This window comes from Pyrus communis, chromosome 17, assembly GCF_041283825.1.
Source record: "Pyrus communis isolate YQ-2024b chromosome 17, ASM4128382v1, whole genome shotgun sequence".
Taxonomy (NCBI): domain Eukaryota; kingdom Viridiplantae; phylum Streptophyta; class Magnoliopsida; order Rosales; family Rosaceae; genus Pyrus; species Pyrus communis.
The window spans coordinates 2,717,073-2,730,469 of NC_142581.1; the positions used below are offsets into that span (position 1 = coordinate 2,717,073).

Below are 13,397 nucleotides of genomic sequence, written 5' to 3' on the forward strand. Positions count from 1 at the left end.
AGTGACTTGTCATAAATCTTGATCATTGTATTGTAAGTGACAACATTCTGCTCAATATCCGTTCTCTGCATCAACAGGAAAAGATGGCTTCCCGGAAAAGCTCCCACCTTACAGTAGTAGAGATTTGAACTTCAGTCGATAGGATGGAGCACATTAGCTCTAGCGAATGTAGAAATTGATTAGTTCCAACACGATTAAATTCCAAATACGTTTGTAATCTTGTAACTTAGACATAGTTCTTGTAAGATCAATTGTATAGCATTTGGTCCATGATGTTTGCAACTTGCTCTCATCCGAAGGCATTCATCAAGTTCTGTTGATTTCTTGTATGAAACTAATTAAATTAACCCTCGCCTATGCTGTAAACTCAAGCTTGTTGTACAATAAATTCATGGAAGTTTATAGATGTCCTCAAATTGGAATAGTATGCAGAAGTTAACAACTTCTTTTCTTTAGCTTATAAATTTACAAGTGAAAACTGAAACGGAAGCAACAGTGTACAGAAGATGATCAATAGCTCCAGTGTTAATGGATTGTTCAACCGCCTTGTGCTTGAAGCGGAAGGAGGAGGAGAGGGAACAGAATTTGGAGGGGAAGAGGATGCAACATTCTCTTTGGAGCAAGTGTAGTTGCAGCGGCTAGGCTTAGAAACTCGATATAAGCCGCTGCTGGCCAGCATAAAGATGTCTTTCCTGTTATCCTGACCAAATGAGAATATGAACCCTAATGCAGCGACAGAGCTTCCTGCCTCGGCAACGCACTGGATAGGAGAGTCCAGAGCACAACCGACCGCAATTTTAGCGGTAGTGAAGTTTCCGCTACCTTCAGGAGTTTCTAGTGCTGTCCATACACCACTGGCATACAAATCTGCATAAACATACCTGCAAACATAATTTGAAGGGTCATAAAGGATGTTTCTAGAGTAGGAACACTCATCAGATGATGTAATAGACCCTCAAAGTGGTGCTACACCATTCAACGGGACATGATAACCAAAGAGTTGTGGTAGTTGCAGATGTTCGTATTGAGCTTACCTTCCATACATGCACGGATCTGTTGTGGATCGGTAAAAGTAGCCTCCTGTGATCGATGTGGATCCTCCAAACAGAATTTGACCTGCATGATGGGTAGTAAATGGAAGGCCCATGGTGAATATTCTTCTGACTTCAAGTGGTTTTACACTAGTGAACTGAAATCCAGGGCAAGAACAGTATCAATTAGCAATGTTCGTGTGTAAAGTACGCGAAATAATGCTTGAATCATGCAGAAATTTACCGACGAAGGTTGTGGCGTGGTAGCATTGGCAGTGAACTCTGCTATGATACTGTGGTACTGACATGGCTGCCCACCATTATCCGGTTCCAGCTTCGAAGGATCGCATCCCACATCAGAGTTACACGAGCATCTTCCTGAACATTGTGGCCATTTAGCCTTGTCACAGTTGAATGAAGCAAAGAAACGCCCGTTTTGGACATAGTTAGGATGAAATGCTAATCCCATCATTCCAAACTCAATGTCGGAATATACTTGATCAGTTATATCAAGAAAGGGATTTGCTTCGTCGATCACCAATGTTTCTCCTGATCCTTCCTCCGGAACAGTTGCCAGCCATACTTTACCTGCTTGGTCGGATAAGAAAACACGATTTGACCCATCGGGATGGGCTACCATGTTGAGATACGATCCATTTCCAATTTTTTCAAGGCACATACCACTCGGGGGACTTGGAATTTCAGTGCTGTTGAGCGACACAGGTCCACCATCAAAACAGAACGATTCATCATTTGAAGATCCACCAAACGCGTTGCAAAAAGCAGTTGTTGACTGCCATGTATCACTCAGCTTGGAAGTAGAATTGGACGGTGTTCCACCTCCAACTTGCAACGAAAATGGGGAGTTTAACAACGCTACATTTTGGCATTCATCCCAGACCTTGGAACAAAAGTCAACTCCGCCAGGTTGGTGCTGTGTTGAGTTGCAGAGGAGAGGAACATGTCGAGGCGCTGATTCAATTCGATATAGCTCAGCAGAAAACTGATCGCATTTCTGCAAAGCATGTCGTATTCAAATACACATGAACCGGTACCAACGGTTCCATATCACTAAACACAGTAGCTAGCAACAAGAAGTAAACAAGCAAAGAATCTCTTACCGAGCAAAGTATTGATTTCACAAGAGAGGCACAACCAAGATCAGAGACATTCATTGCCTTAAATAGATTCTGCAACCGCAAATCCTCAGCGGAATCACAGCAAACGCTGCCATTGTATCGACAGAAATTAAGCGGAGTCTTCGGCGTGAAGGGTGATCCTATTCCAAATTAGACAGGCAAAGAAATTAACTCGCAGGGAAACGAAAACTAAAAAATGCAGAAGTCGGCCTTTTTTTCCGAACAGCGAAACAAAGCATGTAGAAATGAAAAGGGCAACCAGATAATAGGAGAGAAACACTTACTCATATTTGTACACAAGGGAAGGGAAGAAGAATAATCAGTAAGCATAAGCATGTTACAGAACATGAACACGAAAACAGCGAAAAAACCACTCATCTTTCAGAACAGACAAGTAATCACTGACAGCAACGACGAACAAAACCCGAATTTCTATCTTTCCAACAGAGAGTTGAGATTACCTAATGATGAACACAAAAAAAATTGGAAGCTAGGTTAGGTTAGATTACGTGGTAGTCACCACTCTATCACCTTGTCTAGTTAGCGAGCTGTGATTAATTACCACCTTTTTCCTTGATTTAGAGCTCCTGCCATTTTTAAAGAGAAGGTTGAGGTGAGTGTGCGTGTTGCCCATTGGTTCTTGCAGTCCCTCAATCTCTCTCAGTCTCCTATATATCTTCTTGTAACTTGTAAATCTTTTTCATGGTGGAATATACAAATCTTATACCAAAATTCAACATAAAACCACCAAATACAATCTAGTTGGTTTTCTTTTCTCCTTTTTCTCGGTAGTTTCTTATCGTTTTGTTGGGTGACATTGTCGTCTTTAGCACCAAACCAGAAACCGTTGACGTTTTTCTGGTTTGAAAATCCATGGATTGAAGCTTCAGAAAAAATCAATTAAAAAAAAAAAAAGCAAAAATATATCTTATAATTTTGTAGGAATAAATAATAGCAATGCGGCAATTTCTTATCAGTTGACTTTACTCGACAATCTTAAACATATAAGCAAAGAACGCGGCAAGCTGACTATTTGAACGTGCTCAACAACAATAGGATAATAGTGAAATTTATATATGGTTGAAATCATTGGCTCTTTCTTTTTGCTCGGATGACTTCCTTAAGGATATTTATTACGTTTCAAATACAGTACAAAGATTGGGTTTGGTTATACAAATAATTGGGTTTAGCAACCGGAGCTATCATTTTGCATGTGGTGCACTATTAAAGTGAATAGAGTGTTGGATTTGTATCTGGTTCAATAACTAAGTAGATACAGTGTTGAATTTTCAGCCATAAATTACTCTAGAAGAAAAATTATGCATTCCAATTCTCCCGAAAACGGGAGGATTAGAAAAGAGAAGTTTTCTTCATGTCTAATTCATCATCTCAAAAGGAAAAATCATTCTCCTTTCCATTTAAAGCCTATTAATTGATTTGCCCCCTAAAATTGTCATTTAGTCTCATTTTACCCTTCAAACTTGTTTTGTCTCACTTTGCCTCCTGAAACTGCCATTACCGTCTCCACGCCATTTTTGTTCATTCTGTCAAATAATCACTAAATTAAAAGGTAGTATGAACATTTCATTTTTTATGTAGGCAGAGATAAGCCCAATGATTGGGGATGTGACACTGACATGTGAATTTTGGTTGATCACCACATATTTACCAGCCGCATGTGAATTGTGGCGAAAAAAGTTGGAAAACAATTAGGGTTAAGTAAAAGAGGATAAAGGAAATTCAGCTTGCGGGTCCAGTCCCTAAGTTCAATCTCAACTAATGTCCATATTAATTTAAGGCATATTTGACTGAATTGACAAAAATTGGGTGAACTGAGATTAAATGAGATGAAAATGGCAATTTTGGTGGGCAAAATGAGACAAAACAAATTTCATGGGTAAAATGAAATTAAATGCCAGTTTCAGAGAGCAAATCAAATAATAAGCTTACATTTAATAGGTTATCCATTTCAACCTTCCTGAAGACATAAGCAATTGACTACAACACTATCAAGCTCTCCTACCCATAACAAGGAGAAAAGTCAAAGGTATTAAAGATATGATTAATTACTAAATTCTATCTTGAATACTCTCCTAATTGAAGATCAACTCAAACAAACAGGATCTCCAATCATATACAATCAAGAATATTTCCAAGATATTATTTCATAATTAATATCTTTGGATTATTCTTCCTCCATCCATCCTATAGATGAATGGCAATCAAATGTTGCCCTGTGTAGCAAAATCCTATATCCATAGCCAGCCCTAACTCTATAAATACCTCTTGCTACGCACTTAGGTCCTAAACTCTCTCTCTAGAGAAACTAACTTAGGCATCGGAGTTCCATTGGCCAACCCCTCATCTCGTGGCCATGTGTGACTTTGGCCTTGATCAAATGTGTTATTTTGTTTTGTGTTGCAGGTACGATTTCGTTAAGATTGAAGAAATTTGCTGCCACAACTTTGATTTTAACAAAAAAATAACATTACACTGATAAAATTGCAGAGTGTTTGAGAGAACTTGGTAGGAGAAATATAGAAGGGCAATGAACATTTTAAGTGCGTATCAATCTTCTCCAAAAATGGTTGAGTAAAGAGCTAGCCTACATCTCTTATTCAATGAATGCGTACGTGGAAACAAATAAACAAAATTGTTGAGCTTTGAATACCAAATTTGCAAACAAATGAAAAAAAAAATTAAGGAACTGAATCGTTCTGAAATTACTTGAATTACTTCAGTTGTCTTCTAGCTATAGCTACTTCACACTTGTTAGACTGAAGCATGCTGCCGCACTCTTGAGATCATTCTGTGAAACATGTTCGATCGATTGCGTGGTAGCCTTGAACGATGATTCAGCACTGCATATAAGTAAATTTAATTTGTTAGACAGTATAATTATCATTATTATTTTATGTAAGCAATATTTTTCTATGAAATCATCTAAACTACGGTGCAGAAAGGGAAGAACACTGACGTAGCTAAGTAGGCTAAACAAGTCAGCAATTAGACAATTGGCTCATTTGGAAGTGTTTTGAAAATTACTGAAAGTGTTTTTGTTGAAAATGTTTTCAAAATCAATCCTTAGTAAAAATTCAAGTGAATCCTGAAAAAAACTTTAAGTACTTCCAAGAAGCGCATAAAAACGCATAGTGATTTGGAACTCAAAATCAAATTTATCAAAAGCATTTGAAGTGGATCCTGAAAAAGACTTTTTAAGTGCTGCTTCTTTTGAAAAATACTTACACTGATTCAATTTCACCAATTTAAAATCACTTCCAAATGAGCACAATTAGTAAATTAAATCTCAAATTATAGAAGACAATTAATTAAATATTGTACATACCTAGACTCACAGCCTTCTTTAGATTCGATATAAGATTGTCGATCATCAGCAATTGTATCAAATGGAATGTCATCATAGTCATGAGGAACGTCCATTTCTTGGTGAACAGGAAAGGCTTGTGAAGAAACCAAACTGGACTGAACAGCCATAAGTTGTTCGACATTGTTATCGTTATAGTAAGGATGTTGAACCCTAAGAGTTTTAACCATATTATCATTGTCGTCAATATAAACCCCATTAAGTCCATTTGCAAGATACTCATTACCCACCCAGGACATTCCACCGCTGGCACCAGAAGCACCAGAAGCGCCAGAAGCATATTGATACGGATATTGATGTTGTTGATAAAGTGTCAGAGTCGCCGCGTCGGTGTTTGTAGGTATACCTAGCTGCAACTGCGGTGAAGGAGAAGAGTAGTGCGGTGAGGAAGAAGGTAGTCGATATTGACATTGGTCCTTGCAAATTGCAAGATGTGTCCTCACGTATCGAAGCTCTTCTAGGGCTTGCTGTAATTGGAAATTCAATTGGTTTATGATGCCCATACACCCGGTGACTGAAAATTTGGCACGCATATTGGACTCATATATGATCGATGTCATAGCCTCCTCCTCTTGCTCTGGATGAACTTTCTTTAGAATCTTCATTATGTTCGAAACGCCATACAATCGGTGGGCGTTTTGAAACATCATCGGTTGATCTGCCGGGAAGTGTGGAGCAAGAGTGCAGTCCTTAGCGCACTTTCGTCTATGGTATTTGCACGCAGCACAGGCTTGGCTTGTGCCTCCTTTTATCGTCATTGCAGGGTAGAACGAAAATTCATCAACGGTTTTTATGATCATCAATTAGGTTGAATAACTTGATTGGAGAGAGGGAGAGAAAGTGAAACATGGAAAGATAAAATTGATCGGAATTATAAGGCCGGAAAACTGATCGAAATGAATAAGAATATGCGATCTATGGCTTGGTTTTGATCATCAAAACGCAGATTTGATCGATCTGCGATTGATGAGAATGAGGTGGATTAGAAGACCAAGTAAAATTTGAACGTTTCTCTATTCAAAAGTAGATATTGTTGAACTGATTTTTACGTATCTCGGGAGTCATATTTATACACAGTTGCACGGTTAGCTTGGGAGGTTTGGCAATTTTCCACTGTATGTATGTATATATATGTGTGTGTGTGTGAAAATCGTGCCCCTCTTCACTTTGTTGTGATAGTGACGTGAGCTAACCAAAGCTAGCTAGATGTCTTGGATGATATTTAAGTAGGGAATTTTAACGAAAAGTTTATGGTACTATTCATTTTAACAAAAACCACATTTTTACACTAAAAAGTCAATGCTGGTACTATTCACTTTACCCTTTATTTTGTCCTTATCATTAAAATTCAAAGTTTTCAAACTATTTTCATTAGTTTTCTTATTTAAGTATGTGCAAAAATAAAATTAAAAATTAAGGAGAAACACTATCCACAAATTACCCGAAAAAAGGCATTCCATGCATATGATAGAAGAATGTATAACCCTTAAACTCAAGTAGGGTTCGGTAAATTTTTTGTGGACACCATCCACAGTTTGTACCATATTTTACCTTGCCTTTGGCAAAGAGTTAATTATCTTGATTATTTCTTTTAATTTTCTTTTGGTAAAGAGTGACAAACAAGTAGATCGTATCAGTTTCATAGTACTTAAAAGTCTGAAGTTCTAGTCTCCCTTCATTACTTTTGTCTCACATTTGAAAAACATGAGATAAGTGCATTATCAATCAAACTGTATATACGTATGATCATGATAATCGAAATCAAATATGATCATGATAATCAAAACGAATACTATTAAATATTTATGTACATATATGTGAGTCCTATTGCTTGCAAAAAGATTTAAAATTGTAGTCTCTTTGGTGAAAAATATATATGTGACCTATAAGTTAATTAAATCCTCAAAATGTCTTATCTTTTCTCTTCTTTGCCCATTCAAATAAGTATTTAGAATCACTTTCGTCTGCATAATCAACCTAATTAATTAAGTTAAATTATAGCTTAAGTAAAATTTAAATAGAGTTTGATCGTCATGTGAAGTTGAGTACGTTTTAGGAGTGTAAAGTAAAGACTTGGCGACCAAGTTGTATAAACTCCGTAACATCCACGCAGTCTGCTTCCCGTAGACAACTGCAACGATAAAATACATACTAAAAAATTGTTTAGGAAGTGGATATGTTGCGTACGGAACCAATACAAGCCAAGAGAATTACCCCACATTTATCTTCTACTATATTGAATGATTAATACTCACCACACGTTTTTTTAATATGAGTAATATTCAACTCTAAATTCATCCAAATTATGCATACATACGTAGAAGATTCGAACTTCTCTAGTCAAATTTATTTTTAAAACGGGATTAGTTGATGGCTTTGTTAAGATAGTCCAATTTTTTTGCTCTTCGGAAAGACTCATACAATCATTTTAGCTTCTTTTGACCATCATCATGTGATTTACTAGCACAAAAAAATAAAACCCAAGATGTACACCTGGACTTCTCCAGCCAACTTAACTAAATTTTAAATCTGCACAATCTACCACAAGGTCGTGTGTTTTCACCTTTATACGTACCTGCGTTATATAAAATTTTCATTAATTTCATGATTCAATCACAACCATCCGTTTAATTGTATGCCTCTCCCGTATAGTTTCCTGTTCCGCCTTATTTTCTGATTCTTCCATTGAACACCGGTAACGAGGGCAAGGCGTAAATTTGCTTCTTCATATCATCAATTTTCTGCCCATTTGATTCGAGGTATAAAATTACCCGACGTACTTTTGCTCGATCATGCATGCATAACCCTAATTATCCATATAATTAATACGCTGTGCTTAGTGAATTCAGATCAGCTAGTGCATGCAATTACTGTATGGATTTTCTCAAAAAAGCCAAGGTGGTACGATTTCGAAGCCACCACAACAAATACCTATTGGCCGACGACGATCAAGTGTCGGTATGGCAAAGCTGCGACGGAACAGTGCAGAACGTGCGGTGGACGGTGGAGCTAATTAGCGAAAATCCAAACGCATTGCGATTGAAGAGCTGTTTTGGGAAATACTTAACGGCGTTAAGTACGCCTTTTCTTCTCGGAATCAAATGTAACAAAGTCCTGCAAACCATGCCAAAGACGTTGGATTCAATAGTGGAATGGGAGCCGGTTAGAGACGGGTACGCGTGGAAGCTGAATGCGGCCAACGGGCAATTCTTGAGTGCAAGCGGGTGTAGCGTGCCGCCGTGGAAAGACACGATCACGCACGACAATCCGCGTACAGGTACGACGAGAAATTGGGTTCTGTGGGATGTGGATGTTGTGGATATTCGCGAACAACAACAAAAAGAACACATGAATGTTGATAATGTCAATGATAGTTCTAGTCGTTATAGTACTACTGCAACACAAGATCCAACAGAACCAGAACCACGGTCTGTTTCGCGGTCGGAATCTTCACAAACACAGCCAGACTCTCCAGAAGTCGTTGATCTTTCGTCAACCAATGATCGTACCAAGGATTCGGATAAAAAAAATACATAACATATATAATTAACGTTGGAATTTTGGGGTTATTAATTAGTACATATGATATGTATGCAAGAAAATCAGGGTTTTACTTGTAACATTGATGATGATTGATCAGATGATCTTCTTTCTACAAATTAGACTAAATTTCCTGATTATATATTTATACACATGCACTACACCAATTAATTGGATTTTGAATTAGGTGCTACCTTTTCTGTAAATTTTTCATCGCGAGGGCAAGATGACGCTAAGTTTTTGTGTTTAGCTGAAAGTAATTTTCCAAAAATTGATAAGATATTACGGAAATTGACTGTAGATTTTTTATGTGTTCTATCGATACACAACTCTCTCAATTTTCGGTCGTCGGATCAAATAAGTTGGAAAAGATAAATGGCCACAAATTTCAAGGATGTGTGAGAAGTAAAAATGAGTGTGTGGGAAGATATAGCACTTTCTGTTTTTTCATTAGTACAACTGTATTTTAGATAAAGAATCTCACTAATATTGATGATTAAGCGCTTTCAAGTAAATGTTTAGTTTATAAAAATAATAAATCAAACCTAGAAGCACCTCTACAAGAAATTTGAACAAGAGTAATGCTAAATAGACTAAATTTGGAAACAAAATTTGTAAAATAAATGACATGGAAGTTGATGATTGAATTATTACTTAAGCGTTGATAAACGTGCTCACTTCCTATTGGTGACACATCATTTGGTTTGTAAATTTTATCTACAAATTTAATATCTCTAATATTACCCTATGAAAAAAGTCACTAACATTAGTTGCACTAATACAAAATAAAGCGCGTCAGCAGTAAATAACCTCTTAAATATTAATATGCTTTTTAGCGACCTCATTATAAACCTTTTAGCCACCTCATTTTGTGCAATATCAGTATTCACTATCAGTTTTTCGGAGGTGGATTGTCTGCCCATCCATTTTCATACTCTTCTCATGTCCTCCTATGATGTGTGGTTTAGGCCATGTCAATATTTTATATTATTTTTTTATAAAAATAATAAAACAAAATGTAATAGGAATATAAAATATTTACGTGACTTAACCGTGACCACACAAACAGAAAGGCATGGGGAGAGTATGGAAATGGGAGGGCAGACAATCCACCTCCCAGTTTTTCTTGTTCTCCCACTAAGTTGCAGACTTTGTCGATATGTTCCAAGAGAATATCAATACGCATTTGGTTTAATATCCTTGTAAATGGTCTTGGTTCGAACCCTCCTCTTAATAATAGTATAAAAAAAAAAAAAAAAAAAGAGAACATCAATACAATTGCACAACCTAATGGGAGCCCTACATATAGCTTCAAGCTTGTAGTTCAAGAGAAAATCATACATGTTTGTCACTTTTTTTGTAGAATTTTTTTTTCAAGATAAAAAGTAAAAATTATCATTGTAATAGAAAAGGATATTGAAATCGTGCCTCAGGTAGAGTAAATAGATAACCGGAATATGACTGGACAAGGATTTCAATCTCAAATCAAACTAATAAAATCTTGCAGCAGAAGTAAATGAACACAAGGATTTTTGTACCCAATGGTACGAGGAAAAAACCCAACCGGGAAAAACCTATAGAAATCCATTAAGAATGGACCGTTACAAGACTCAAGAAGATAAACTCTAAACAAGAATCTACCCAAATACTTTTGTCTTGCCTTACACGGTCACGGCCCTTGCTTGAACTCTTTCGAATCAATGATCCTCACGAACAAGCATGCCAGCACACAGCTTCCAATATGGAATATGAAATATAAAGATGCAAACTAGAAATAAAAAGCTTCATAAAGTAGCTGTATCGTTCTAATTCCCCATGAACTCACCTCTGCTTCTCTCAATATAAATCTCTCAAATCAGTTTTTTTGCAAAAGTCAGTAACAAAGGTCTTCAAGCTTTGTTTTTTTTAATCAAGAGAAATCACGTTCCAAAAAGAGTAGGAAAAAGTAGAAATGATTTTTACCATGAAGAGAGGAAAACAATATGCTGATTGATTTTATTATGAATTTCATTCCTAATAAAACTTAATCGCAAAAATATAGTTTTCCTAATATGATATGCAAATGCAAAGTACCTTGTAGACGTAGTCAACCCTTGATCTGCTCAATCTGGATAAGTCTTGTGCCCCAAATTAATTTGCCTAAAAACTAGGCATAAATCTACGAAACGAGCACACAATTACAAGTCTAGGAAATTAGCCAATTCCCAAGTAAATTCACATTTACAGATATATATATATTTCCTCAATTTCCTCAGCCTCTGTCAACCGTTGCCTCTAATTCCTTCCCCTTCACAAACACATAACGCAAGGCGCGAACTTGCTTCATATCATTTCCAATTTTAGTTCAAGGGTACAAATCACTTTGAAAATTTCACACGAAAAATACAAGCGAAAACTCGTAATTCTGACAATTAACGTTGAACATTTTGTTCAATCGATCTCTCTGAAGTTTTTATGTGCTTAGTCACAGTACTTGATCGGTCTTATTGTTTCATAGAGGTACACATATGGAGTTTTTCAAAAGAGCCAGAGCAGTACGCTTCCGGAGCCACCACGACAAATATCTGTTAGCAGACGAGGACCAAGAGACTGTATGCCAAGATCGAGATGGCACGGTGAAGAATGCCAAATGGACAGTGGAGCTTGTCGAAAATGCAAACACTTTACGATTCAAAAGCTGTTATGGGAAGTACTTAACAGCCTCTAGCTTGCCATTCCGTCTTGGATTGCGAGGCAAGAAAGTTCTGCAAACCCTGCCAAAGAGATTAGATTCGTCCCTGGAATGGGAGCCTATAAAAGAAGGACACCAGGTCCGGCTCAAGACGCCCTATGGCCAGTTCTTGCGCGCAAATGGGGGCGTACCGCCTTGGAGAAACTCTGTCACCCATGATGTCCCGCATAGAACTGCATCCCAGGATTGGGTTCTGTGGGATGTAGATGTTACAGATATTCGGGTTGCATCGCCAGAACGTCACCCAGTGGCGAAACCCCCTCCTCCACCACCAGATGCATTACCTTCGGAGTCTTCAGCACCTTCAGAACCGACATCTCCATCTGAGATTGACCTTAGAACGCCGAAGGCTTCCAAACAGGAGGTTTGTTTTAATTAACAAATATGACTTCTATGACTATCAAGTTTAATTATATTTTAGCTTCTTATTGTTTGTTCTTGAACGCAGTCAAGCGAGTCATTTGATCATGATTCGCCAAAGAAAGATGCAGGGAGAATGATCTACTATCATGTGGCTAATGAGAAAGGAGACGTTGAGGATTCATCGGAAGAGTTTTCCTTCCCATTCAAGGGTAGTGATGTAGAGGGGTTGAAGCAAAAGTTGAAGGAAGAAACCGGGCTGGAGGAAATTGATGTGTGTTCACGCAATCCTCTGAACGGACAACTATATCCCCTTCGCTTGCATCTTCCGCCAAACAACCATGATATGCATATCGTTGTAGTTCTGTCATTGTCCGAAGGTTAGAATTGTTTCAAGGGGTTTTCATGTCTTCATCTTGATCATTCTAAAAAATTTAGATATGTCTGATTCCAAAAAGCTTACTGAAACAAAAGTATTTTGTAACCAAATTTGTTGATCACATTGTTAAACACCTCTCTCACGGATGTGCAATTTACAGAGAACCAACCTATAAGTGGGTTTCACCTCCGTGAGAGACGTGATCGGTGAATGTGATAAATGTGTGTTTCTTATAGTACGTGCACATTTTTAACGAAAATGTATGTTTATTCCTAGTTTTTCGTTTTATATTCGTGCATGGTTTACTATGATTGTCTTCTGCCCTTCACAAGCAGGAAGTGAACTTGACTGAATTTGCAAAACCTGTTAACATCAGATACCGTCTTGTTCATATTCTGTACATTCAGCTCCATAACTGCTCAAATTTTTAGAGTATAGATAGGAAAGGAAGTAGCACATCATGCAAAGAAGCAAGGAAATGTCATTCGCAGATTTTTTTCGGTAATTTGGTTCTTCAATTATTTCAGGGCCTGATGGAGTTACTTTATTCAATTTTCGATTTCTTGATGTATGAGAACAAAAAACAAGTCTAATTTAGGAGGGCCAATTGTATTTCAACTGTATGTTTCCTAATGTGAGGTTGAAGTTTGTAACTGAGATCAGTAAGTAGAATACATATGCAGCCAATTCATCTCTAATCTCATTTAAAATACAAGATATAATTCATGGAGTTGATACATCGGGAAATCATGTTATGGTGCTACCAACTCTCCTAATGTTTCCATGATTAGATAGATAGAACTAAGGAAGCAGATTTATCGTCATACTAGTC

General features: G+C 37.3%; 4 protein-coding genes across 4 annotated transcripts; 2 read left to right on the forward strand and 2 right to left on the reverse strand.

Annotated features, from left to right (window-relative positions):
* Positions 1-301: 301 nt before the first annotated feature.
* Positions 302-3,033, reverse strand: LOC137749316 (HIPL1 protein-like). Its single transcript, XM_088689668.1, has 5 exons — positions 2,455-3,033; positions 2,153-2,310; positions 1,276-2,046; positions 1,035-1,189; positions 302-881 (listed from the first exon to the last, which is right to left on the reverse strand). Exons 1-5 carry the CDS (start codon positions 2,546-2,548, stop codon positions 458-460), a joined length of 1,602 nt encoding a protein of 533 aa, XP_088545794.1. The 5' UTR covers positions 2,549-3,033; the 3' UTR covers positions 302-457.
* A 1,723-nt stretch (positions 3,034-4,756) lies between these two features.
* Positions 4,757-6,579, reverse strand: LOC137749448 (LOB domain-containing protein 27-like). The gene is made up of 2 exons (XM_068489539.2): positions 5,517-6,579; positions 4,757-5,031 (listed from the first exon to the last, which is right to left on the reverse strand). The coding sequence occupies exons 1-2, from the start codon at positions 6,353-6,355 to the stop codon at positions 4,929-4,931; spliced, it is 942 nt and encodes a 313-aa protein (XP_068345640.2). The 5' UTR covers positions 6,356-6,579; the 3' UTR covers positions 4,757-4,928.
* Positions 6,580-8,190: 1,611 nt separating this feature from the next.
* Positions 8,191-9,112, forward strand: LOC137709267 (uncharacterized). The gene is made up of 2 exons (XM_068448358.2): positions 8,191-8,201; positions 8,405-9,112. The coding sequence occupies exons 1-2, from the start codon at positions 8,191-8,193 to the stop codon at positions 9,090-9,092; spliced, it is 699 nt and encodes a 232-aa protein (XP_068304459.2). The 3' UTR covers positions 9,093-9,112.
* A 2,380-nt stretch (positions 9,113-11,492) lies between these two features.
* LOC137749355 (uncharacterized) lies at positions 11,493-12,803 on the forward strand. The gene is made up of 2 exons (XM_068489451.2): positions 11,493-12,190; positions 12,275-12,803. Exons 1-2 carry the CDS (start codon positions 11,603-11,605, stop codon positions 12,569-12,571), a joined length of 885 nt encoding a protein of 294 aa, XP_068345552.2. The 5' UTR covers positions 11,493-11,602; the 3' UTR covers positions 12,572-12,803.
* Positions 12,804-13,397: the final 594 nt, after the last annotated feature.